This window comes from Cebus imitator, unplaced genomic scaffold (genome assembly GCF_001604975.1).
Source record: "Cebus imitator isolate Cc_AM_T3 unplaced genomic scaffold, Cebus_imitator-1.0 Scaffold365, whole genome shotgun sequence".
Taxonomy (NCBI): Eukaryota; Metazoa; Chordata; class Mammalia; order Primates; family Cebidae; genus Cebus; species Cebus imitator.
The window spans coordinates 487,580-515,121 of NW_016107680.1; the positions used below are offsets into that span (position 1 = coordinate 487,580).

Below are 27,542 nucleotides of genomic sequence, written 5' to 3' on the forward strand. Positions count from 1 at the left end.
AACCTCCATCTTCTGGGTTTAAGCGATTCTCAAGCCTCAGCCTCCCGAGTAGCTGGGATTATAGGCATGCGCCACCACATCCAGCTAATTTGTGTATTTTTAGTAGAGACGGGGTTTCACCATGTTGGCCAGGCTGGTCTCGATCTCCTAACCTCATGATCCACCTGCCTCGGCCTCCCAAAGTGCTGGGATTACAGGAATGAGCCACCATGCCCGGCCGGGGTTGGCTTTTTTTTTTTTTAACTCAGCATAATTCGCTGCAGAGTCACCCAAGTTGTTGTGTGTACCAGTCACTGGTTCATTTTCTATTGCTGAGTAGTATTCCACAGTATGGATATACCAATGTGTTTATTCTCTAACTGAAGGATATCCGGGCTGATACCAGCATTTGATTATTACAAACAAGGCTGCTATGAATATTTGTGTTCAGGCTGTTTATGAACATAAGTTTCCATTTCTCTGGGATAAATGCCCAAGAATGCAATTGCTGAGTCATATGATGATTTCACGTTTAATTTTACAAGAAATTGCCAAACTGCTTCCCGGAGTGACCGTGCCATTCTACATTCCCACCAGCAATGTCTGAGTAATCAAATTTCTTCACAGCCTCAGCAGCATTTCGTGTTGTCACTGTTTATTTATTTTGGCCATTCTCATAGGTAAGTAATGATATTTCACTGCAATTTTAATCTGAAGGTCCCTAAGGTCCTGCCCTAATTTTAAACAGAACTGACCTCATATGGCTGTTGGTTGGATGAAATGTCCCTGAGAGCTAGCTTCAATAAATAAAGGTAAAGAAATAATTACCAAGGTCCTCAAAGCACTTTGCCACCATCATCAACGTTTTACTCATAACTGTATATGTTATTTTAACATCTTAACCCATAAAAATGACAGAGAACGTATCGTTATCCTGTTTAAGATGAAGAAACTCAGGCACAGAGAGGGAGAGTGACTTGTCCAAACTCACACAGCTTGGAGTATGTGCGGTGTTCTATGTTCCTGTCATTTTCTCACCAATCAGCAAAGTATTCAGGTTAAGCAGGAAGGGACCACATTCCAGTCTCCTTGAGACGCCAGGCGTCACGGAGAAGCTCCTGTTTTAATCACTCCAAGTATTTTATTTTCTGAAGAATTTTTTTTTATAAACAAGTTCCTGTTTTAATTGCTTTTTGTGGAGCGATAAGCACATTATCTGGTTTCTACGCAGGGAAGGTTCTAGAGGGCAGTGGCAATTCATAGGTCCCTTAATAAAGAAAGGAAAGGCACAAAAAAGGCTCAGAAAGGGGATTTGGGGTTGTGATACAAGAGTCCAAAAGCCACAGCATACGGAATGCAAGGGAAACCGGATCCTGTTTAGGTTTTCCTGGCGGGGATAAAATTAAAGAAAAGGCAGGCAGGCTATATATGGCCGGCAGGCTCCCAAGCCAGTTTATTTCATCCTTTGCACCATCCTATTTGAGGGTGAGGACATCAATTATGCAGGTCACTGGACACAGACTGACGCTGACCGACACTGACCTCCCTCATCTCAAGTTTCTTCTGCCTCTTCCCGCCAAGTAAAATAAAACGGCAGGAAAACGAGACAATGTCCTTCCCTACCCCAGGTCCTAAGAAGCAGCTGCAGGGTGGAGGTAGAAACCGAATGGGGGGTGTGTGTTTGAGGAGGGAGGGCACAGTGATATCTTGCATACGAAGGCAATGAAGGTCTTAGGTAAGTTTGATTTAAGTCAAAGCCATTTAAACTTCCAATACTTGAAAACCCATCTCTCCTTTGCATGTCGCTCCTAATAGAAAGCCAGCCAACTAGCTGGGGCTACCAACGGTGCCAGCAGCTCCAGCGTCCCCCTACTTAGATCCCTTTGTTCCAACCAGAAATTCTTTCTCTCACTGCTTTTCCCCATGACGCCCAAGTCAGTTATTCAACTAACAAAGATTCATAGAACACCTGTTCCGCACCAGACTTTGCCACCCAGGGCTAGGAGGAGCAGCCGAAGGTCAATGCAGCCAAGAATCCAGTGTGTAAGAAGTTCATATTCATGGCTATAGGCCAGCGACTAACCATCCAGAGAGTAGGTTTAAGGCCATGAACACATGAAAAGAAAGAAAAGAAAAGGAAAGGGGCCATGTGATGGAGGCTGAAGAAGTACAGTGGTTTTTTCCAGTTTGAGGAATCAAAGGCTTCAATGAGGCAGGGGGATGGGGGTGGGGTTTGAGAAACAGGCAGCATTCACGATGCCCCTGCCTTCTGGAGCCCCTTCCTGACCCCCCAGCACGGATCAACCTCTCTCCCTTGGGTGCCTCTCACTCACTGTCCCCATCGCTCAGCTGAAATTACAATGGGAAGAGACCTTGGGACACTTCTGGACTTCTGGCCTCGTGTTGCCGGTTGACTCTCTATACCCATAAGGAGCTCTGAATGGGTCAACAGCGTCTCTCCTCAACCAAAGTATGAACATGCTCACAGCACCCATCAGATAGGTGCTCAGGGACTCTCCACTGAATACATGAACACGTGAAGCTGCCGAGGCTCACTGACTGAAGCCAGAGTTGAGTCCTGCAGGGGTTTGTGACAATCTGCAAATACGGGATGTGACAATTAATGTTTTCCAGAAAATATCAAGACATCTGGCAAGTGGACTCTTGAAACCTATGGGAAGTGATAAAGACAGCAGCAGGTGGGTGCTAGGGCTGGGGACCAGGGAGGAAACGTGTCGGGGTGATGAAAACGTTGTCTTCAGTACGGTGGCAATTATACCAGTGAGTGCATCTGTCAACATTTATAGAACTGTATTCGCCCCTTAAAAATGGGTGAATTTTACCGTATTTCACTTAATATACATGACTTGGGGGGAAAAGCAGATAAGCATGTCCATGCAGATTTTAGGTGTATCCCCTGAATGCAGGTGCCCAGGACGGAAAAGTCAGTCTTTGTTTTCTGGGCAATGATCTGGATACCAAGTTAATATGTTACCTATTAGGCCAAATTCCCCATAGGAGTGTGTTGTCTTATGCCTCAGTAAAGGACAATGGCTTCTCTCCATCCAAACATTGTGGGTACTTTAGAAACTTTCCAACTCTCGAGTGAATGCCCATCAGAGAAGCAGGGAAATCCCAGTACCGAAATGCTCTCTAGATGCGCGTCGGCACTATCGCTAACCAGTCTCTGTCTGTTTCTCTCTCTCTCTCTCTTTCACATGCCATGTGAACTGATTTCCCTGAACCACCAAGCAACAAAGCAGACAGCAGCACTGACTCCTGACAGCTGAAAAGACACATGAATAACAAACTTACCTGCTACAGCAAATAAGGTCAGAAGTGGCACTCCTGTGGGAGAGCCCTGACTGATATTAATGACAAAACCTAACTTTCTGAGAACTCACCTTTGCCTCTCCCTACCACTTCCCAAGACCTCACAACCCATGAGGAAGGCACAATAGTGATCCCCAGTCTGGACATGCTGAAACAACCATACCAGACAGAACCACGTCAACAATTCAAGATCAGACAGCCAATCAGCAGCAGAACCGGGATTCAAGGTTAGCCTTCCCCGACTCCAAATTTCAACTCTTTATACTAAGGTCTCCCTAACAGAGAGAGTTAATGAAGTCAAAACCGAGCTACTGTTGGCTTTCTTAGCCCCTCTCAGGATAAAAACTTTTGAATCTCACCTTAGTGAGTCTTCTGGCTCATAACTAATAGTGACATTTCTTTTCAACAGTTCTCTGTTGCATGCCAGGGAAATTCTCAGACAGAAGAACTAGAAATCCACTAACTTTATCCAGTTTATTAAAGTCAGCACATCTGAAAAGAGTCACCCACAGGAATGCAATTTTATCTGAATCTAGCTGCTGAGAATTATAACAATATTATTTATGGCTGGTTACTGATGAACCGGTTTGATTCCTTAAAAGTTCATTCTTACTTTATTAGCAATTGTTGACTTAATGCAGGTCTCCACCTGAGAAAGCAGCTTGCTCCCACACCTCAGAGAAAGTGCTTAAAGGCAGATTATTAAAAACAGAGGGGTCCTTGGAAGTGGTTTGGTCCTATCATTTTACGGTTGAAAAAAGCTAAAACCCAGAGGTCAGGTAAATTGCTAAGGTCACCCAGGTAGCTGCAGAGTCAAGAATGAAACTTATTAGCAGGCATACAAAATCAGGCCATCAGCAGGGCACCAGACAGGGAAATTTCCCGGACCCCATCTGAAAGTTTCAGTAGTTAAACTTCACACCAGCCCTGATGACACAGCACAGATGGAGGCTATTTCTCTTAATCAAATATATTTTAATATGATTTTGGTAATATCATAATCATAACATATCATTTTACCCCCTTCTAGTCCCAGAGAAGTTTATCTGTACATTTCATTTGACCCTCACAATAACTCTGTGAGATGGGCAGGAAAAGTATGAATATCCATTTTCTATATAATTTTAAATTTTAAATATTTCCATTTTATAAATAATTCTATATGATTTCCAATCTATACAGAAATCTGATTTCAAAAAATTAAGGAGTTTCCCCAAAGTCACATGGTCAATAAAAAACTTCAGAACTAGGTCTAGAACCTACGTCTTTTGACTTCTAATCTCGTGCCCTTTCGGCATAAAATACAGCCATGATTTGGTTTGGGCACTCGAGAGCCATGGTGGGAGCAGTGAGTCAGAGACAGAGGTCTGTAGGTGCCCGGACCAGGCTGCCCCCGACTGCAGACTGCACGCACCTCACCAGGGTGACAGAGCACAGGAGGAGGCGAGAGTGGGGCGGGGCAGTGTGCACCCCACAGCCCATGAAAAACGGCATCTCAGGCCACCACACAAAGGAAAGCACAGCGTGTATCCCAGTACACTCGGTAGAGCTCACCAGTATCTCAACGCTATGGGAGTGGAAATGTGGACGAGATGTGTTGAGCTGGAGCTACGCTTCCTGCTGGAACTGCCACAGGTCCCCTCCTCACCGTGCCTGGGGACAGAGCCTCTGCAGCCGCGTCACAGTAAGGAGACCCACCACCAACCTCACTGTCTCTACGAGCAGCCATAGGGAGCTTAACTTGCTCAGAGTAATTCAAGTTCAAAGACAGGTATGAAAGCGGTAGGCAGGGCCCAGGTCACGCCAGACCCAGGGCCCTGGGGGAACTCAAGTCTTTCTCTCGGGAGCGGTGGTGACATGATGACACTGGCATTCTTTATTCTGTGAGAAGAATCACGAGAGGGCAGAATGGAAGCAGGGCCCAGGTGACAGCCACGGCAGGACCAGACGCAGTATCAGAAACAGAAGGGGATGGGCTTGAGAAGAATGGTGAGGGAAGACTGGAAGAGCTGACAGGTGATATAACTGAGGTGGTGGCAGCAAGGGACGGGGGAAGGAGATAACATACAGCCTCACAGGAAGATGACAGCTGTCTTGAATAAACAAAAACTCCTTAAGGCTGAAAACACAGCAGCCCAACTCCACTGCCCAGGTCTCCCAGTTGGCACTTGGTGACTGAGGAGCAGCCCCACAGTCTCACCCCAGTGCCAGGTGCTCCAAGTCCAATAGAGCCGAGAATAAAGTCTGTCATGGCTTCTGTGTCTGGGAGGATTGCGATGTAATAGTTCACACCTCACAGGGAGTTTCATCTTGCTAACAGCGTTCCAGGGGTGTGGATAACACTGAACGCCTTGTCTCAGGTCCCTTCTCCTAAGGGGTGAATAGCTCGGCTTCCAGGAAGAAGGCACGGAGCATGGCTGACAGCATGAGTGATCTCCTAAGACGGGGTGCTCTCCATCTAAAGACTTGCCCCAGAGCTACTTTTTATCTTATAAATAAAGTGTCCATCTGAAGCACAAGAAAATATGGCAAAAAGAAGGGGAAACAAAAGATATGGGAAGAGACGAAGACCCGGTTCCACAGCTGTGTCACCTCTGGCCATCCTGAAACCACAGCAAGTGCTGGGGCCAGAGTCTCCCAAGCTTGCGTTTGACTGGGAGGCCCTCAGGGGGACCCTAACGCTGGTCTGTGAGCTGGGAATCCGCTCTCCTGCGCCTTCGGGATCCCACACTGGTACGTGGGTTGACAGGCTTGCCTTAAAAAGCTGCTTGAGCTTCACCGTAGATAAAGACGGGCAAATCTGGAAACAATTTGCCTGTTTTAAAGGGAAAGCAGGGTGAGGTCTATTGGGCACTACACCTGTGCATCTGTCCACCCAAGTGAGAAGGAGTTACACGTGTCTTCAGTGTAAAAACCCTGCCCTCCTCGGGGGTGGGCACGGCCAGCTACTTCTGGAGGCTGTTCAACTATTACCAAGGAGGGAAAGCACTGTTCCTATAAGGGGCACTTCGGGCAGCCAAAATTAAGACAAAAATCCCAACGCCATGACTTCCTAATTGCCATATGCCTAGTCACTACAGACTGCTCTGTCTGGTTTCATAGCAATCTTTGCTTTATTGAAGGGTGGGGCTGTTATCAAGAAATACACCAGGGTCCTAGAGCACTGCCTCAGCCAGTCAGACAGGATGTCTGCACCTGCAAACTTTCTACACTGCCCGGGAGATGGTTTCAACACAAAATCGCACTGCTACCTGCTAACCCCCGCGAGAGGCCAGCGGAGTCGTCAGGACAAGTCAGCATGTTGCTGGCTTCTTCTGTTTCCTCAAAACAGAAGTCACCACACATACAACAAAAATACAATGCTAAAACAAAGTAAAAATAACCAGGACTTTTTTTTCTCCTCCTTCCCCTTAAAGGGAAAACAGGGTGAGGTCTATTGGGCACTACACCTGTGCATCTGTCCACCCAGGTGAGAAGGAATTACACGTATCTTCAGTGTAAAGACCCTGCCCTCCTCGGGGGTGGGCACAGCCAGCTACATCTGGAGGCTGTTCAACTATTACCAAGGAGGGAAAGCACTGCTCCTCTGAGACCTCCAATCTAAATTTGTTTCCTTGGATTTTTCTCTCTCCTTTCTTTTCTTTTGCAGTATTTACCACAAATGGTAATGCTGCGGCTATCTGTGGGTGTCTTTGTTGACTATCTGTATCCCTCCATGAAAAGAGAAATTGGGCCTCCTCCAACTATTTCCTGCTCCTCGCACTGAGTCTGATATACAGAAGGTGCTCAAAAGTATCTGCTGAATTGGAGTGGGCCCTCCAGCAGCATGTCTCTGTGCCTCAGTTTCTCTGTCTGCCAGGAAGTGGGTGCTGGGAGGATTCGTGAGGACAATCTTTCCTCTCCTTGGTTCCCAAGTTAAATAAATACTCTTTTGTCCATGTGACCAAATAGTGAAAGACTGGGATTTCTAGCCACGAGCCGCTGGGAAACTAACATGTCTCCTGGGAGGTCACCCCAGCCTTCTTCCACTGAGACTGACCCATCTAATCATCTGATCCTCAAGAGCCTTCATTTCTCAGCCTGGAAACCTGGGGGCTGGAACTTGCATTGTCAGATGATTCCAAGACCTCCTCCCACTGACTATGTTATTTGAAGTTCACTGTTGCACAAATTTTAGGCCCCGGGGGGCTGCTCGTATGTAGAAAAAATGAGATGTCAAAACAGTTTACCTATGATGTTCACCGTACTATCCACTTCATTTTTTATAGCTGAAGCCAGGACCGCATACTCAGGAGAAAGATCACTTACTCCATTACTAAGCCCCAGAGGTGACTCAACTGGTTCTTGCTAGGAAGAAGAAAAGAAAAAAGAATTGAGAACACTTCCTTTCCCCTCCCTTCACCTAGCTGAAATTCTACCCTCTGCCTACTTTCTTTAATGCTAGTGTCACTCACGTTCAGCTGCTGAACGCATTCATTCCCTGCTTCTTTAAACTGGCCTGTGGGAAAGTGTATTTCTGCACAGGGTATGCTGCTGGGGATGCAGCTCCTTCTATTTCCCTTCAAGGACACGGTACCGGCCCATCTGGCTTGCCTTTAGGAAATGCTTCCACCTACAGACAATAGCTGTGGGGTTACGCAGAGCTGCGTCGCTGTCTCTGCAAAATGTGCGCTGCGGGGATTCCACATTCTCCCCCTCGTGCTCCAAAGAATCAATGCCCGGCTTTCTCCTAAGGAAGGAATCATGCCACCTCTTTCATAACTATTTCTTAGGAAAAGCTCTGCCTCAATGATTGGCCCAAGAACAGGAGCCCAGAGGAAGTTGTGGATGACTTCCCTGCAGATAAGTTTTGCCACGGCCTGTGGCCACCTGAGTGCCCTGCACTGGACGGCTGGCTGAGCACAAGGGCCTAACCTGGGCCTGAGCCCAGCCGGCCAGCCCCACGCAATGGCCTTACATAAATGCCCTTCAGGTGGCTGAATATCCCATCCGGCCCAAGACGCTGCGCGTGCACACTGACGAAATAAATGAGAACAAGTTCTTTTCCCTTATTGGAGCTCTTAACGTGTGCTTTTTTCCAAGTGAATCAGAACCCGCCACTCCCTTTGAGGGTACTAAGCGGCTCTGCCAAAGCCAGCCCTGAGGTGCCTGCTGCCAGTCGGCACTCAAGGGAAGCTTGCATCCTCTGTATGATAGCAATCAGGTCAGACAAAAGCCACACATGACAACACCCAAGGAATCCAAAGCGGAAGAAGAGGGTGGAGAGCAGAAGGAACACAGGACTGGAAGCAGAGGTTCGTGCAAGTAGATGCAACTGTGCTTGGAAAGGTCCCGAGTGGTCGGCTCTGAAACACGGTGGGTGTTCTTATCAGCTTATTTATACACTTCTTGGAATCAATCCCCCCTAAATCCTCAAAAAGTCACTAACGGAAGGAGGGGAAATAACCTCCCCCTTCTGATCCCACCTGGCAAAATCCCACCTTAGTAACATGACTTCAAAGGCATCCCTTCACTGTGGAGCTCAGTTTTTAAAGAAACCATACACTGCCTGGCTTAGCAGATGTCCCGAAGGTCGGATGTAAGGGCAGGCCCAGGACACCCATCCCTGCGAGGCCCAGCTTCCACCCCTTTCTCCCCAGCATCTTGCACTGTTCTCTTTTACAAGTTCTAAGTAAGAAGTTGGCCCTTTCTTGGGCCAAGCATGGTGGCTCACCCTGGAATCTCAGCACTTTGGAAGGCGGAGGCTGGAGGATCATTTCAGCCCAGGAGCTCGAGACCAGCCTGGGCAACAGAGCAAGATCCTGTCTCTACAAAAAATAAAAGCATTAGCCGGGTGTGGTGGTGCAAGCCTCTTGTCCCGGATACTTGGGAGACTGAGGTGGGGGGAGGATCTCTTGAGCCCAGGAGTTCGAGGATGCAGTGGGCTATGATCATGTCCCTGTACTCCAGCCTGGGTGACAGAGTAAGGTCCTGATTCTTAAAGAAAAAAAAAAAGTCTGCCCTTTCTGGAAAAACAACCACTTGCCTGTGACCTGAGTGAGTCACCAGGTTTTCTCCTCTTTTACAGCCAAACTTCCCACCCAGCGTCTGCCTTTCCGGACTTCGCCTCTCCACCTGGGCCCGCGTTAGTACCTTCGGTCTCACTCCCCTCTTCCTGCAGAATCAAGCTCCCAGCCAGGTCTTGAGAGATCTGGCTTTGGAATCAGGAGGGCCTGGGGCAAAGCCTGGTGCCTCCACTCCTCACTGGCTGTGGGTCCTTATTCAACCTCTGCAAGCCACCCTAGGGCACTGCGGACAGTTGTAAACTGAGGACAGTAATAGGACCCATGTGGTAGGGATAAGGAGATTAAATGAGCCAACTACGTACAGGGCAATTATTAATAAACAAGTACTCACCATTACCAAAGGTCCCCAGCTAAACTCTGCTCTCCCAAATGCAATGGCCTCTCCTCAAATCCCTTCCCCTGCAGCCCCAGACTCTGACCTCTGATGGGGAGGAGGATGCTGTCCCTCCGTGGTGGCCTGAGCTGTCTGACACTGCTACGATTCTCTGCCTCTCTGATGTCAGCCTCCTTTCTCAATGGCGTCCTCAATGACACCTGGTGGGTCTCCCCACCCCAAGTCATGCCCACGCTTCACTATCCCACCTCCACTTCCTCAGCTCCCTCAAAAAGAACTAAACACAGGCCCCTGAAGAAGTCCCGAGAGAACAGCTCATTTGTATGGGTTTCTGTTGCTGTCTGACCTTATTTTTTTTTAATTCATTCAGTTTCTGGGTTTCCCATAAAAGTAATGAGGCAGTCAGGCTTGCATATATTTAAAAACCTAAACTAATTCTGATTTCTCCATTGAAGATCTCTAAGTGTCACACATGATCTACAATGTAATTAGCAACAAGTGATACTTTTATCACTTGAGAAAATGATGACTCAGACACTAAATTCATTTTCCAAGATCATGCTACTTTTAGCCTGTGGAGACATGGCAACTGAAGTCCGTCTTTGGTCATGAAATATGGTTAAATTCCAGGAGCTTTCTGTCTTAAGAAGCCCTTGTATCTTGCCCTAATTCCAGTGGAGACCGAGACACTCTTCTGGACACTGTTCCCCTCTCTCTATTCCTACCCTGCATCCTGCACTGACCACTTCTGTAATGGCGCTGTATATTCCACCAGTGGAGGCTGGGAGACACGACTCCCAGCAATGCGTTCCTCCCCTCATCCCCAAAAGAAACCCTGTCATTTCTTTTTTTTTGAGACAGAGTCTTGCTCTGTCCCCAGGCTGGAGTGCAGTGGTGTGATCTCAGCTCACTGCAACCTCTGCCTGCTGGGTTCAAGGGATTCTCCTGCCTCAGCCTCCCGAGTAGCTGGGACTACAGGCACGTGCCACCACACCTGGGTAATTTTTGTATTTTTAGTAGAGACGGGGTTTCACCGTGTTAGCCAGGATGGTCTCAAACTCCTGACCTCGTGATCCACCCGCCTCAGCCTCCCAAAGTGCTGGAATTACAGGCGTGAGCCACCATGCCTGGCCAAAACGCTGTCATTTCAATGCCATCAGTGCAATCATCTCATTGGTACCGTCGCTCAGGACAGACAGTACAGGCAATGGCGCAGTGAAACAGAACCAGCTCCCCAGAACGCCTCCATGAAGAACAGGCCCAGGAGAGAAGGATCTTCATTAAGCTGGGTCAAGGTGTCTGAAATGATTAGAAGTAGTAATATCTAAATCTAAGCTATATTAAAATCCAAGGATCTCATATGAAGAAAAGGGGTGTGGAGTTCTCCGTGTAAAATGCACACAGAGATCCTGCAGACCCTGATGGCCTTCACCCGAAGCCTCTCTGACCCCCGATGCCCCCACGCCACTCCTGCCCTGGCTCAACTGCCTCCTGCTCTGCTGCCCCATATCCCGGCCTGCTTCAACCTGGCCAAGACTCCTATCTCCCCTTTCTGTTCCTTACTTAACACAGGCTCTTCTGTAAATCAACTAACCCGTAGTTTTCTTGGCTTTTCATTTTCTCACCTTGCTCCAAAGATAGCCCCTCCCCGCCAAAAAAAAAGACTGTGCTTGGGTGCGGACTCCTCCATGGTGCGTAAACCGCACCAAACACTGATGCTCAAAAACCCATGCTATAATTATGGAACCCAAGGTTCGCGGTCCATAGATGCGTGAACTCCGCCCACCGAGCGTGAACTCCGCCCACCGTGCATGAACTCCGCCAAGCGCTGACGTTCAAGGGCCTTTGCTATAATTACAAAATCCAAGGTTTGGTCTACAGTTTAAGGGATTTTAAAAGCCAAAGCAAACTGGCACGAGAGCGTTCAAGGGCAGGAGCAGGCTTCCTGAGACGTGTAAAATAATACCTTCGGCTGGTCTTGGAGGTACACTTGCTGAATGGGCTTGGGGACGGACCGGCGGTGGAGGACAGCAGAGGGACTCCCCTCTGCTCCGAGCCCACGCTCTTTCAACGCTGAGCTAATGCCCCTTGTCCCTGAAGCCCCGTGTAATGGGCCACAAGCCCACCTCCCACCTTCCGAAATGCTCGCATTCATCTGTGCAAAGCCAGTCTCTTTGAAGCTAAATTTAAGGACATCAAATGTAAGGACATCTCTAGGTCTGTGCTAGCAGAACGTGTAAGCTGACAGCTGGACTTCACAAGTCCGAGGGAACTGGACCTTGGCGAGTGCACACACCCAGCTATGCCACCCAGAACAGCAGCTCTCGTGAGCCAGGCTGGGGCCTCCTGCGGTCCCAAGCCACCTTCCTTCCTCAGAAAGAGGCCATCATTGTTCTCGTCCTCCCTTCTGTCACTGCCACTTCCCTCTGGACATTTTTCCTTGGCTCACTTTTCTCTGCCTCTTCTCCGTGGGCCTTTGTCTGCAACTCACATAGTTTCTCTCCTGGAGAAGGCATTGGTTTCCAAAGCCACCAGCGCCATTCTCAGGTAAATGAACACACATCTGCTGGTTGGGGCACTCACCCGAGCACTATGCCCTCCAACTTTGGAGCTGGCATTTGCTCTCAGGGTTCTCTGTCACGTCAAAGGCAGCATGTCCGAAGTGAAACATCCTCTCCACAAAACGACCTCCATTCCCAGCACCCCCTCTGAAGGTGAGAAACGGGGCCTCCTCTTCAGGCCGCTCTCATCTGCATCCTCCGAACCCTCTTCCACTTTCTGGAGAACGTCTCCTCCCCTCCATGCCAGTGGCCCAGCTCCCGCCCCTCCCTGGACTGCTTCCCACCCCGGTGAGAAAGGCCTCCCTTCCTTGTCAATTCCCTCCTGCTCTGAGTGCTCCAAGGAGTTCAGCTGTGTCATTTCATACAGCTGTCCTCACACCTCTCCAACAGGGCTCAGAGCTCCCCTCCTGAGCCACCACATGGGAAGGGAGTATCCCGGGCAGGCAGAATCAGCCCGATAGCCCGCTCCACCCAGGGCAGCCCTCGTGTTATCTGTTTATCAAGTGAGCTGCTGGCATGTGTTTTCATTTTATTAAAGCTTAAAAACTGAAGACCTCTTCCAACCAGTGAGGGGATCAGCAGTAGCAGCCCTGCCAGGGAGTGCACCGTGTTTTAAGCCAGCTCATGTCACTGTTAGAGCCAACAGCTCCATGAGCAAGAGCAGCTGAACGCCGATCTGCTTCCCCATAGGTCTGCGCTCAGAACAAACACAGACCGGGCCTAATCTTTACCAAGCGACTTTAGCAGCCCTTCCCAATTCTATCGCCTTGACAACAATAACACTTTGATCAGGAAGTACTGTACAATTTCAAGGCACGTATATTTCAGCTGCAAACAACCCTCTGAAGCAGGAAGTACCCATTTCTACCCGCCCCACCTGCACGCCTGTATTTCCCATTGTTCCCTCACACAAACTCCTGCTCTAATTCAGCCAGTTTCCTGTCTCATCCAGGAAAGACAAACCAACTCTAGCCTCCAAGGCCTTCACTCCTGAGGCCCTTAGTGCTGCGGAAGGACCACGGTTTGACCCTGTTCATCCCTCAAGGCCTGGCTTAGGCCCCAGAGGCTATAAGGCACTGAGTGGACATAGCTGGATTCAAATCTCAGCTCTGTAAAGCAATGCAGCTTTGGGAAAATCAATCAGCCTCTCTGGGCATCCATTTCCCAAATGTATAAAAGGGAGATGAACCTGCCCATCACAGGGAGAAATCAATGAGACAGTAATCATAGCTGGGAACTTGGAATCAGCTCAAAAATATCAACCAGCGCCCCTCTGTTTTAACGACTTCTATCCTTATTGTTCTTGGCCTTGTCTGAAGTCCCACAGAGCAAACCGTTCCGTGCTATTTTCCGAAACATATATATGCACCGATGATGTAGAATCCAGGATTGCTTACTGTTGTTTATCTTTTTTGAGGTGGGGATTTTGCTCTGTTGCCCAGGCTGGAGTGCAGCGGTGCAATCATGGCTCACTGCAGCCTCGAACTGTGCTCAAGCAATCCTACCTCAGCCTCCTGAGTAGCTGGGACTACAGGCATGCACCACTGTACCCAGCTGTTTTTCTTGTTCTTATTTCCTTAGATATCCAGTTCCGCCACACAGGTGGGGCTTAGCTCCAGGAAAACATGGTGTTTGTGAGCATGTAGGGATGTACTCACAAAAGGAAATGTCAGAGAATGCTCAGGCCAATGGGCCTTGGGTCTTCCAGTCTCGGGGAAACTATTTGTTGGGGGACATAAAGCATGGAGATAAATCATGAGTGACCCCAAGAAAATTCTAACACTTGGCCCACATGCTGTAAACACTGTCTGCTAATTAAAACTTCAACTTGAACTGAAGATTGGGAAAAGCTTGCTTCCACAGCAAATTTTCATACCTAGTTACCACATAAAAGACAAATTTTCTCAGCAGAAGAAATCTAGTCTATCTAACCAGTTACATATTTGAGTAGACTAAGTAGATTTAGTATATTTGCACAAGATATATTAACTCAGTGCTTGGGTGTTTTTCTTTTTGGAGATGGAATCTCGCTGTGTCACCCCAGCTGGAGTGCAGTGGCACAATCTCGGCTCATTGCAACCTCCACCTCCTGGGTTCAAGCGATTCTTCTGCCTCAGCCTCCCAAGTAGCTGGGATGACAGGCATGTACCATGACGCCCAGCTAATTTTTTTGTATTTTTAGTAGAGACGGGGTTTCACTATATTGGCCAGGCTGGTCTCAAATTCGTGACCTCATGACCCACCCACCTCGGCCTCCCAAAGTGCTGGGATTACAGGTGAGTCACTATGCCCGGCCAGTGCTTGGGTATTTTGACATACAATTAAAAAGTCATATATTAACAGCTAATAAGTGTCCTCTGACTGTCCAATTCCAGATGCCCTGGGAGTTCACTTTTCAAACACTCCACAGAGACACTGAGTCCACACAATGGCTTGAGCAGCCAGGAAGTCCAGAACTCCGGAAGCCTGCTGGCTACTTCCGAGCTTCCCTGCTACACTGCAAAGCACAATGCAAGCAGATTGAAATTCAAGTTAGGCTGGCTTAGGTCTGGTGAATCACCTGCCTTCTGCTGAAGGAATCATGTCCTTTGGAGGGGAAAGTTTCAGGTATGAGCCATATCTTCATGGCACAAGGATTTCATAAAACACACTTGGCTCAGGTGGATCTTGACCCTCACAGCTGCACCTAAGATCTCTCACTTACTTCCCTGGGCCGGGATGGTCAAGCCCACCCAGGACTGTGCCTTCCACAACTTGCGCATTTTAGTGGCCATGTGAAGACACCGCCAGTGCTGATGTGGCCGCAGAGATCTTGGACGAAGGGACCACCACATGGCATGGACTCTGAGATGCACGTTTCCTCACACTGCCACAGCCCTGAAAGGGGATGTGCCTTACAATCTATCATGTGTCATGGTTTCATTGGAAGCAGTTTGTCTAAGACATACGTGAAATAACGGTAATCTTAGCATCGTTGGCATCTGGCCTTCGACGGCTCACAGTGGATACACGTGAGTGAAGTGTGCTGAAAAGGTGACATCTGTTCCTCCATTCTTATTTCTCCATTAACTGCGATATGAAATGAAATCTGCATCCTGATGGAAAACCCCTCACTTGCACCCCCATATGCTGCTTCTTTATGCCTCTGTTTAGTCAACAAATGCTGACGCATCTCATCAGTTATCAAATTCCTATTAGAGATCTGTTCTGGGCCAGGCACTGGGCTAGATGAATGGAAAAATAGTAGTAAATACGCTTCGGTCACACTTAAAATTGTAGCAGGTTCTTCACAATCACACATTTGTAAGGAAGCTATACTTTTCTGACTAAACAACATGAATCAAAACGTAGGCCTTAAAAATACAAACTCAGCCAGGCTCACACTTGTAATTCCAATATTTTGAAAAGCCAAGGCAGGAAGATCACTTCAGGCCAGGAGTTTGAGACCGGCCTAGGCATCAGACTGAGACCTCACCTCTATTAAAAAAAACAGTTTTAATTATCCGTTCTTGGTGATGAACACCTGTAGACCCGACCACTAAAGGGAGGCGGAGGCGGGGAGGATCACCTGAGCCCAGGAGGTTGAGGCTTCAGGGAGACATGATCACGTCACTGCACTCTAGCCTGGGTGACAGAGTAAGACCGGCCATAAACATAACAAAAGCTGAGAAATGATATGGTTAACAACCAAGTTTGTTCGATTGTAAAATAAATAAATAAATAAATGTTTTAAGAGGTAATAAAGGAGAAACATATGTACTTAAAAATACTTGGCTGGGCTCAGTGGCTTACGCCTGTAATCCCAGCACTTTGGGAGGCCAAGGCAGGCGGATCACGAGGTCAAGAGATCGAGACCATCCTAGCCAACATGGTGAAACCCGTCGCTACTAAAAATACAAAAATTAGCCGGACGTGGTGGCGTGCACCTGTAGTCCGTTACTCGGGAGGCTGAGGCAGGAGAATTGTTTGAACCCGGGAGGCGGAGGTTGCAGTGCACTGTGACCGCGCCACTGCATTGCAGCCTGGCGGCGGAGTGAGACTCCATCTCAAAAGGAAAAACAGAAAAAAAAAAAAAAATACTTAAAAGACATTCAAAAATCATGTGGATTTTATATGTGTCTCAGTTTAAGTAAAGAAACCACATGAAAGTTATAACATGTGTGGAACAACTGAAACTCTAACACTGCAGGATAGTCACTGATATGGAGAGAAACTACTTATTTTTTTCAGGTACAATAATGACATCACGGTATTTTTACAGAGCACTTAACTTTTAAATACATATACTGAACTATTATGGAAGAGGTATGGAATTTGCTTCAAACATTATATTAAGCTGAACTATAAAAGACTGTTTTGGAGCCAGGCATGGTGGCTCACGCCTGTAATCCCAGCACTTTAGGAGGCCGAGGCAGGCTAATCACCTGAGGTCAGGAGTTCAAGACCAGCCTGGCCAACATGGTGAAACCTGTCTCTACTAAAAATACAAAAATTAGCTGGGTGTGGGAGTGAGCACCTGTAATCCCAGCTACTCAGCAGGCTGAGGCAGGAGAATTGCTTGAACCGGGGAGGCGGAGGTGGCAGTGAGCCGAGGTCGCACCACTGCACTCCAGCCTGGGCGACAGCGTGAGACTCCAACTCAAAAATATATGTGTATATATAACTACAAAAATACCCTGCCTAAAATATTTATTTTTCCATTACACAAGTAAATATCTCTAAAACTTCAACAGTTTATCTAAGTCTTTCCTCACAATCTACCTTCATGAGTCTAACTTTATATCAGAAGCATATTATTTGGGTTTTTTTTTTATTCCAAAGTAGTGGCTTGTTTTTAAACATTGTGCTGTCTGAATGGTCTGCTTTCTTTTTTTCTTTAACATTTATTCTAAATTATAAATCAGTATAATTAGCCTCTCCTTCAAGTTTGGTTCTGAGTATCCAGGTGACCCTGGGTGCATGTCACTCAACTCTCTCAAGCCGCCATCTCTTCATCTGCAAAAAGAGGCCAGCGAGCCAGACAGTCTCTCTGAGGTTCCTGGGTCTGTGACTGCAGCGTCTGCTCTCTGCTCAGCAAGTGAAGCTTGTCCCCGGTTTTGCGGGGAATATTTGGCTCTTCTCTCCCTATTTAACAAGGGCTGCCTAATCTATCCGCAAAGATCCTTAAGCTGCAGGGAGTTCAGACTACCCAGCCTAGTGAGAAGCTCACACACACGCACATCCCATGGAAAACCCTTGTGGGATATAGAGATAATTCCACAGTGGACAGAAGGCAGCCTTTGAGAGCTGTGCTGATGGAGTCCTGGGGCTGACCACGATTCCCCCACCACAGGGCCCGTGATGAAATGTGTATAAAATACAGTTCATACATTTTATAGAGGCATATAACATTTCACACATAGTAGAGTATATTTAAAAGCCTGAAAATATAGTTAAGAGTACGGGACATAAGCTAGTGTGGAGCTTAGCTCCCACGAAGTGACCGCCGGCAGAGGCTGTGGTGGCCAGATGGAGGCCTCAGCCTGCCGAGCACATTGTGTCCATCTGTGACTTCATTCATAAATTTCCCAGGGAGACGGGATGAGGCGGGGCCCCGTGTACCTATGTCTGCAAGTGGATACATGCCGAAGAGCAAACATGTAAAGCACAGAAGACACGCGGGCAAAGGAAGAAAGATGACACACTCTACAGAGGTCCTGCGACTCATTTTTATAAGGCAGAACATGAGTCATTAATAAGATCCCAGTCCGACTTTCTGAGCCACCCAAGATTACCTTGATGTGCTTAACTCTGTCTTCTTTTTCTGTCTTTGGTTTCTTTCCTGTGGCAAAAAAAAAAAAAAATGTAGTTTTGGATTAATTCATGAAGGACCTCCAGAGAAACCTTTCCCTTAGGTTAAATAATTCTTCCTGAAACTCTCTATGAACCTGTTGTTTTAGTCTGTACATGGTCAAAATTCCACATGCAACTTTTACTAACTTTGGCCACTTGAAAGTTTTGTTTCCAAGCCCGGTAGGGGCGGAATGATCCCCTACAGCATGAACACGCTGTTCTACCTGCAAAGTGACTGCAGATGTAGAAATGAAGAAATCACGAAGGCACGATGATGCACACTGAGTGATCGCTTTTCCGTCTGTAAACACCTTTACCTTTCTTAGAAGGCCGTTCTGAGAGGGGCAGCATTCGGTAGACTCTGAAGGCATTGTTTCCTTTCTTTATGCTTTTGTCCTTAACTTCTTCAATATCAGGCAGGGAGTTCATGGCACATCTGAAATTCGCCTTCCATGTTTTGGGATCAGGTTTATCTACTCCTGGTTGATGCTTTCCTAACAGCATAGACAAAGGTTAAGAAAAAGAGGGAAAACATTAGATACAGAGGAAGAAATTTCTGGAAACACGGTATGGCTGGCCAGGCAGTACAAGGAAACCTTTTCACTCCAGGCTGTATCTCCAGTGACAAATCGTCCTGGTGTGCCTGGGGGTAAGAAGGTTCTTGGGATGTGGGAATTTTGTTTTTAAAACCTGAACAGTTCCAGGCAAACTGCGACAAGCTGGTCACCCTGGTTCTACCACACAGCTTGAGGAAACTATAATGCTGGAAGAACGGAGCATCAATGTAAGAAAGACAGAAGACTGAGAGGCTGCAAAGTCACCAGGCAGAGGGAACCTGAGTGCCTCTTTCCATCCAATGCTCCAACATCCCATACAAGCTCCGTTCCTGTAAATAGCTCCCTACGTAAATGTAATAAATCAATTTCTTTCTGATTGCCTTTAGGGGGGAGATAAACTTGATCAGATCAAGTTTATAGCATCAAACAAACGATGAGTTTATATTCCCCTGGTAACACCTAGAGAACTTCTTAGAGTACCACATTTGTAGGAAATGTAAGGACTAAGATTCTATGTGATGAATGCAACCTCACTTCGGAGAGATGTAATTTGTACCCCAAGTGTCCTGGAAGTGCCTAGGGACACGTCACAGGTTTTTCAGAGCCATCTTCGTGAGGTCATAAGCCGGGATATTTTATGTGTAATAGAAAGAAAACTAAGTGTGAGTGCCCGCCTGTGTACACGTCGCAGGGAGTTTTAGTACCTGTGTGGATTGCCCAGTTTCTAAAGAGGGGTGCATCCTTCTCCACGTCCCACCCATGTCTAGCCGCATGCATCCAGGGGATCTGAAAAATCTTCTTTTCCTGGGGAAAAAAAAAAAAAAGGTAAAGAAGAAGTGTGGCGGGTTTTGGCCCGCCATTGCAAAGGGTTCTGAAGGTCTGGCCAGCAAGATTTCCCACCAAGCATCACTGAATATGACAGGAAGATCTACTGTAAACCAAACCCATTTCCCCACTGGATCCCAAAGCTTGACAGCCTGCCCCGGGTGACAGTCAGTCTCATGAAGTCCTGCAGAGCAGGAATGTTTTCCAAGATCCAAGGTGATGATTTGGGATATGCCAATGTGTTCCGGTATTTCTGCCTCTTTTCTATTTTTTTTAATATGTTTTTGCAGACAGAGTCTTGCTCTGTTGCCCAGGCTGGAGTGCAACGGCGCGATCTCTGCTCACTACAACCTCCATCTCCTGGGTTCAAGGGATTCTCCCACCTCAGCCTACCTTGTAGCTAGGATGCCTGGCATGAACCACCACGCATGGCTAATTTTTGTATTTTTAGTAGAGACGGGGTTTCACTAAATTGGCCAGGCTGGTCTTGAACTCCTGACCTCAACTGATCTGCCTGCCTCGGGCTCCCAAACTGCTGGGATTGCAGGGGTGAGCCACTGCACTCAGCCCTGTTCATCTTTTTTTTATAAAACCACAGAAAAATGGCCATGGACTGAAACTTCTAATGCTTATTCTTATAACATATTCTCATCATTTGGAAAACGGTAACTCCAGTTATTTTAGGAAAAATTAAAAGTCAGGCAACTTTCCAAAATTATACCCCTTTATGCTGCTAAAGAGAAGTCGGGTATATCTGAGGCCGCTGTCACAGAAACCAAGTATCTCCAACAGAAACAGAAAGTAATGTCTGAATCCCTCTGGGTCCACTGTCTCTGCAGGAAGTAGCGAGAAGTGCAAACAAAGAGGCAGAGGTGATGAGACGACACATTTTCCGGAGCAACATCTCTCCGTACAATCCTTACACCAGCCTAGCTCTACATCTCTCTAGCGGCCAGAGGCAACTCAAAACCGCCTCAGGCAACCCTGAAAAACACAGGATTGGCAACCCCTAGTTTAGAAACAAAGCCGTACTCTTAGTGAAGCTGCCAGTGAGGAACCTGGCCCAACCAGCTCTTGTGGTGGGACCGGCAGGTACTAAGGTCACAGTGGCACTGCGCGTTTGACTTCCCATGTCCACATGGACCTCTGTTTTGTTGTCCTCCCACAGCCTACTCAGTGAGGTATATGTTACAACTTCCACTTTATAGCTGAGGAAACCAAGAAACAGACTTAACTATTTAGCCAAGGAACTTACAGGGAAGTGAGTGTCTTAAGTTCAAAACCCAGGTCATGTGACTCCATATACTATTATTTAATCACCCACCCATTGTCTCCCAGCTTTGAGATTTGCAAGATTCCCTGTCCTGTGACAGACCAGTTGAGACCTGGATTCTGTGGAGATTAAAGCCCAGGAGATTGTATTCTTTTAAAGCTCTCAAGGCAGTTCCGGTAATTGCTAGGTATGCGGGTCCCTGCACTACACTCTGAGGAAGGAATGAAATGTCAGGAGGGAGTTTCACCACTTCAGTCTCACATGATGAGTCGCAGAAAGCGTCCCAACTGTCCCCAAAGAGGCTCCGTGCCTTTCCACAGAACCAATCACAAAGCCAGGACTAAGAATATTTCAGAACACTGGAGAGTTTCCCAAAACCTGTTAAAAGGAAAATTCTACCATATTCTAAGAAGTCAGTTATTAAAGGAGAACTGAAAGCAAGAGACGTTTTCATCAGCTCCTCGGTGTTCATTCTGTATCATCCACATTGATTTCAAAAGGACGGTGATCAGAAAGGGGCTGAGTGGCATTTTATGCTTTAACGTAGATGAAAATCAGAGAGCAAAATCACTAAATGCCATTTCTTGATGTTCATGAAAATGAATATAGGTGAAAATTGGTTTCAGTGAAAGAGCTTTTCCTGAAGTGCATGCCCAGAATCTAAAGCTTTATGCTTAAACGCAGAGATTCTTAAGAATTTCCTGTTGTACTTTTTTTCTAGGTCAAAGGAGTTCTAGGGTGACACAATCTGAAGTCTATCTTGCAAGACACAAAACTGATAAAGTGGATCTTTTTAAGCAGCTGCATGCATGTGTGCACACACACACGCGTGCACACACGCACGCACGCACACGTGCACGCGCACATGCACACACACACACCCAGGCGCATACGTGCACGCACACACACGCACACAGGTGCACACACACACGCGCACATGCACATACACACGCATACTCACACGTACATGCACACACATACACCCGTGCACACACACAGGCGCACACATGCACGCACGCACGCACGCACACGCACACACACACACACACACAAACCTAGTCCCAGAGTAACCATGTGAAAGTCATCCAACTACAAAAGCACTGACTGAACCTGGCAATGTCCACTATGCATCCTCTTGAACTGTGTAACCGGCCTGAGTGGGCTGGCATAGCTCGGATGTGTGTCCCCTTGAAATCTCCTATTAAAATGCGATTGCCAGTGTTGGAGGTGGGGCCTGGTGGGCAGTGTCTGGGTCATGGGGCAGGATCCCTCATGAAAGACTTGGTGTCGTTCTCACGGTAATGAGTAAGTTCTCCCTCTGTTAGTTCCTGTGAGAGCTGTTTATTCAAAAGAGCTTCACATCTGCACCCTTCTCTATTCCTCCCTCTCTTGCCAGGCAATGCCCTTTGCCTTCCATCCTGAGGCCTCACCAGAAGCAGATGGCAATGTCATGCTTCTTGTACAGCCTAGAACCCTAAGCCAAAGAAATCTCTTTTCTTTATAAATTACCCAGCCCCAGGTGGTCCTTCACAGCAACACAAAACAGACTGCTCCATAGACCTGTCTCCAAAAAAAGATACACAAATAACAAACGTTGGTGAGGATGTGGAGGAACTGGAATCCTCATAACATTGCTGTGGGAATGTAAAACGGTGCAGCCACTCTGGAGAAAGTGAAACACAGAATTAATTACCTGATGACCGAGTAATTTTACACCTGGATGTATACCCAAAGAATTCTACGCAAACGGCCAGGCGCGGTGGCTCAAGCCTGTAATCCCAGCACTTTGGGAGGCTGAGGCGGGTGGATCACGAGGTCAAGAGATCGAGACCATCCTGGTCAACATGGTGAAACCCCGTCTCTACTAAAACTACAAAAAATTAGCTGGGCATGGTGGCGCGTGCCTGTAGTCCCAGCTACTCAGGAGGCTGAGGCAGGAGAATTGCCTGAACCCAGGAGGCGGAGGTTGCGGTGAGCCGAGATTGTGCCATTGCACTCCAGCCTGGGTAACAAAAGCGAAACTCCGTCTCAAAAAAAAAAAAAAAAAAAGGAATTCTACACAAACATTCAAACCACAACTTAAACACAAAATGTGGTATATCCATACAACGGAATATTATTCAGCCACAAAAAGGAACGGAGTTCTGACACTTGCTACCATGTGGATGAACCTTGAAAACATTATGCTGGGTCAAAGAAGCCAGACACAAAAGGCCAAATATTGAATGATTCTATTTACATGACATATCCAAAAATGGCAAATCCAGAGACAGAGAGCAGATTAGTGTTGCCACAAGCTAGGGGAGAGGGAAATGGGAAGTGACTGCTTACTGGGCTCAGCATTTCCTTTGGGAGGGATAAAAAGTTCTGGAACTGGACAGTGGTGATGCCTGCATGACACTGTGACGGTCACTTTAAAATGGTAAATATTTTTTAAACTACATGTAACTTTTAACTAGTTTTTCATACTGTAGGAAAAAAAAAAGACGAAGAAACTTATCAGAAATATCTTTAAAATCGCATCACAGTTTCTTTTTCTGAAGAAGGCCATATTAAAAGGAAAAAGAAAGTGAGATTCATTTTGAAACGGAAAGAGATTCTGACCAGTAAACACTCTCGTCACAAGTCATGTGTTCCATGGGACAGATGGTGTTGCTGTGTGTCTGTGTGGACCCTGTGATATCAGTATGTGTCAGGTGTCTCATCCCCGAGTGACCAGTCCTGCACACGTGGTGGTGGCACACGCTGTGTGTGGATGGACGCCCTGTGTATGTGCAGAACTCTGCCCATCTGAAGGAAGGCAGGAGAGATGACTGCTGCTTGACTTCAGAAAAGCATGTGAGATTATCTTGAGCAATGCAGAGTAAGGGCTCCTTGGCCCCACATGGAAACTGGTTCTGCTCTCTTCTCTCCCTCTTCTTCCCCCTGACATTTTTCAGATGTTCCAATGAGTGTGCTATTTTTGTTGGGACTCCTTACCCTGGACAGAGATGGCCTGATGTTTACACAAACACAAGGGTACTTTCAACGTGGAAGAAAGGAAAGGTCCGATGATTTCCCTGCCTTAGTGCGTGGATCCAGGACAATCTCCAATAAGAAATAAGAACATCAACAACCCGCCACTGTAGGGGTCAGGAAGAGCTACCAGAGAAACTGGGACCCCGAATGTGGCTGCCTCCTTCCTTCCTCGAGAAATGGCCCAGGGAACCACAAGCAGGCACGTGGACAAACCCAAAAGTAACCTGGTCTCAACAAGTCAATGGCAAGAAGGGAAAAAACAGGGTACTACCCACAGTCTGCAGAGACTTAGAGTCATAAAACCAAACACAATCTGCGGACTGCCTTTGAATTCTGATTTGAACAAATCAACCATAAAAAGGTATTTTGGGAATACTCAAGGCATTTTGAATATGAATGGAGCACTGATTATATTAAACTGTATTAACTGTCCAATTAATAATGATATTGTGGATATATAAGAAAATGTCCTTATGTCTTACAATGTACACTGTCAGGAAGTTGCTTTAAAATACCACAAAGACACACACGTACACACACACACACACACACACACACAAGATAAGGCGAAATATTCATATATTCATACATCTAGATGCATTTGGAAATTTGCCTGCATCTAGATGTATGAATATATGGAAATTTGCTATCCTATTTTTTTTAGTCATTGGGCTACTCAAACATACTATGCACATTTGCAAATACTCATCATCAAGGGAGAATGGCCCCAGCCAAGGCCTCATTCATGAGCTGGTTATAAGGCACTTTTCCAACCTTCCTTGCTGTTCCTTCAGAGGAATCCACGGGACCCCATTCCATTCCCACTCTCCTTCAAACTTATTGAAAGTAGGTGCTCTGGTTTGAATATTTGCCCCTACAAAATTTATACTGAAATTTAATCCCGTGTGCAGTAGTGAGGGTAGGTCCTTTAAGAGGTGATTGAGTCAGGAGGGCCTTGCCCTCACGAATGGATTAATCCAGTTGGGGATTAAGGGATTAACAGGTTGTCATGGGGGTGGGATTATGGCTTTTTAATGGGAAGGGAGACCTTTGCTAGCAAGTGAGCATGCTCATCCCCACACCATGTAATGCCCCACACTCCTTGAGGACTCTGCAGATGCTACCTAACAGCAAGAAGGCCCTGACCAGATGCAGCCCCTCAACCTTGGACTTCTCAGCCTCCATAACCATAAGAAATACATTCTTTTCCTTTATAAATTATCTAGAGTCAGGTATTCTGTTATAAGCAGCAGAGAACACACTAACAACGGGGGATAGAAACAAATTTAAGACATTAATTAACCAACTCTTTCTCTCTAAGAGTGTAGTAGGTTGAATGGACTTTCTGAGAGCCATGTGGCAACTGCCAACCCGGTGCTCATAAATCTGATTATCCTAACAGAACAAAAGCACAGCCACCAATGTTGCTCTCCTTCAAGTCCACGGCATTCATTCATGTATCCCCAGAACAACTTTTACAGAGTGCGCCCCACTTACCAGGCACTAGGCCTGGCCCTGCACATGCAGTGATGAGGAAGACAGCCAAGGCACCAGTGCATGGGGCTCCCAGCCTGGAGCATGTCTCAATAAACATGAACACACCCTGAACGCTGACTGAAGCAGAAGTGAGTCTCACAGCCCTGTGAACAGTTTCTTCTAAGAGTTACGGCAGCCTTCAGTGGCAAAAGGGGTCTTGGAATGACCTCAAACCTCTCAAGATATAAACAGGGATTCCCAGGCAGAATGCTTGTGAATGGGAGAGAGCAGTGGGTGCTCGGTTAAGTATTTATACGGACAGATGAAGGCCGACACGCCTAAGTTAGCAGAAACCTATAATAAGATGCCCTGTGGGAGTGCAGGTATGGAGAGAAGGGATCCTGATGCCAGCCAAGGCCTGCAGTGACAGTGATGGCAGTGCCCACGTGCACAAGCCATGCCACGTGCCCACTCTGGCTAGGCCTCAGTAGGATGCAGCTTGACAGGGCCTCGAGACCACAGTGCAGGCCTTGGTCTCTGTGCCAGGGCGGTGCTGAGAGGCGGCACTGGCTGGCAGCCATGAGTGTGCTCTTCTTCAGCCTGGCTCGTGTCCAGCTCAGGCGGAGGAGCCCAGTGACATGACACAGAGGTCTCCTTTCCCTCCGTGCCTCGGGATGAGAGCTCTCGAGCCAAGAGCCAGATGAGTGATGCTCAGCAGGTAAGGGCTGCCTGGAAGGGGCCAAGTGTTCATCTGCATCAAGAAAAATCCATTTGCCTCTGGTCCTATCTCAGAAAAACACGGACACAACAGAGGGAAGAAAACGCATCTCAGCAGAGAGTCCCCGTAACGAAGTGAGCCTCAGAGGGTGCATCGATCTCCCAAGACTGTCGTGAAAAATGGTACAAACTGGGTGGCTCACAGCAACAGAAATGCATTCCATCCCAGTCCTGGAGGTCGGAAGTCCAAAATCAAGGTGTCCGCAGGGCTCATGCCTTTTGAAGGCTCTGGGAAGGATCCTTCCTCGTCTTTTCGGAGTCCCTGGCTGTGGCTGCCTCTCTCCCGTCTCTGCCTCAGTCCGCACACGCCCCTGTCTCCTCTTCTGTCTCTCATAAAGGCGCTCCTCACTGGAGTTAAGGCTCACCCTGAATGATCCCATCTCAAGGACCTTCACTACATCTGCAAAAACCCTTTATCCAAATGAGGTGACATCCGCAGGTTCTGAGGGTTAGGATGTGGATCTGGCTTCTGGAGGGGCCACAGCTCCATCTACCACAGCGCCGAGAAGGGACTCATGATTAGTCTAAACCAATCCCGGCGGACAGCGTGTCAGACGCCTGCTGAACACGGGCGGTGCGAGACATTGCCTGTTCTCCACTGCATCAAGCCAGCCCAAACCCGTGGAGGTGTTTTTAAAAAAGAAAAGCGAAAACAGACAGCTTACTTCTCTTCAGAACGTAGGGGCATTTGCTTTCCTCTCCCTCCCACATCAAACAGTAATGCTACCTTGTTCCTCAAAATGGAATCCTACTTAACCTCTCTGTGCCTCAGTTTCCTTGTCTGGAAAATGGAAAATATTAACAGTACCTACCCCATAGTGGCGAAGCGTGAGTTAATGCACCTACCTTACTTAGGGGAGAACCTGCATGCAGTACGTGCTGAGTACACGTCGCTTTCATTCAGTATCATTTGCTATCCTGGCTCTCCAGCTGCCCTTCACTCTGGTACCCCCTTCCTTAAACCTCCGTGGCACCCTTGCTAACTGAGCTGACCAAGGAGCAACTCCATTTCTGGTCTGTTTCTTTGGAAGAAGCTGGTTACAGATGTAAATCTACAACACTATAGACAGAAAACCCTAGAAAAATACATTGTTTATGGTAAGACCTTGAGATATGCAACAGGTCACAGGAAATAAGCAGATGGCTTCTTCATTTCTGTTGACTTAGCACCCCGCCTTGTTTCAGAAAGGCTCAGACAGACATATTCAACACAGTAACATGAAATTCCAAATCGGGCTGGGCGCTGTAGCTCACGCCTTTAATCCCAGCACTTTGGGAGGCCAAGCCAGAGTAGATCACTTGAGTCTTGGAGTTCCAGACCAGTCTGGGTAACATAGTGAATCCCCGTCTCTACAAAAAATATAAAAATCATCTAGGAGCGTGCTTGTGGTCCCAGCTACTTGGGAGGCAAAGGTGGGAGGAACGCATGAGCCTGGAGCCAGAGGTTACAGTGAGCTGAGATCACGCCACTGCACTCCAGCCTGGGTGACAGAGGGAGACCTTGTCTCAAAA

General features: G+C 47.3%; 1 protein-coding gene across 3 annotated transcripts in view; it reads right to left on the reverse strand.

Moving 5' to 3' along the window:
- The window catches only part of IRF2 (interferon regulatory factor 2), an 89,443-nt gene that overhangs the window by 12,457 nt on the left and 49,444 nt on the right, over positions 1-27,542 (reverse strand). For all 3 annotated transcript variants that reach the window (XM_017506896.1, XM_017506897.2, XM_037730838.1), the window contains 4 exons: positions 19,366-19,465; positions 18,422-18,598; positions 18,047-18,093; positions 7,542-7,659 (listed from right to left, as the gene is read on the reverse strand). In XM_017506896.1, the coding sequence (XP_017362385.1) occupies positions 7,542-7,659; positions 18,047-18,093; positions 18,422-18,598; positions 19,366-19,465 (442 nt within the window). The remainder of the gene's footprint in view (positions 1-7,541; positions 7,660-18,046; positions 18,094-18,421; positions 18,599-19,365; positions 19,466-27,542) is intronic.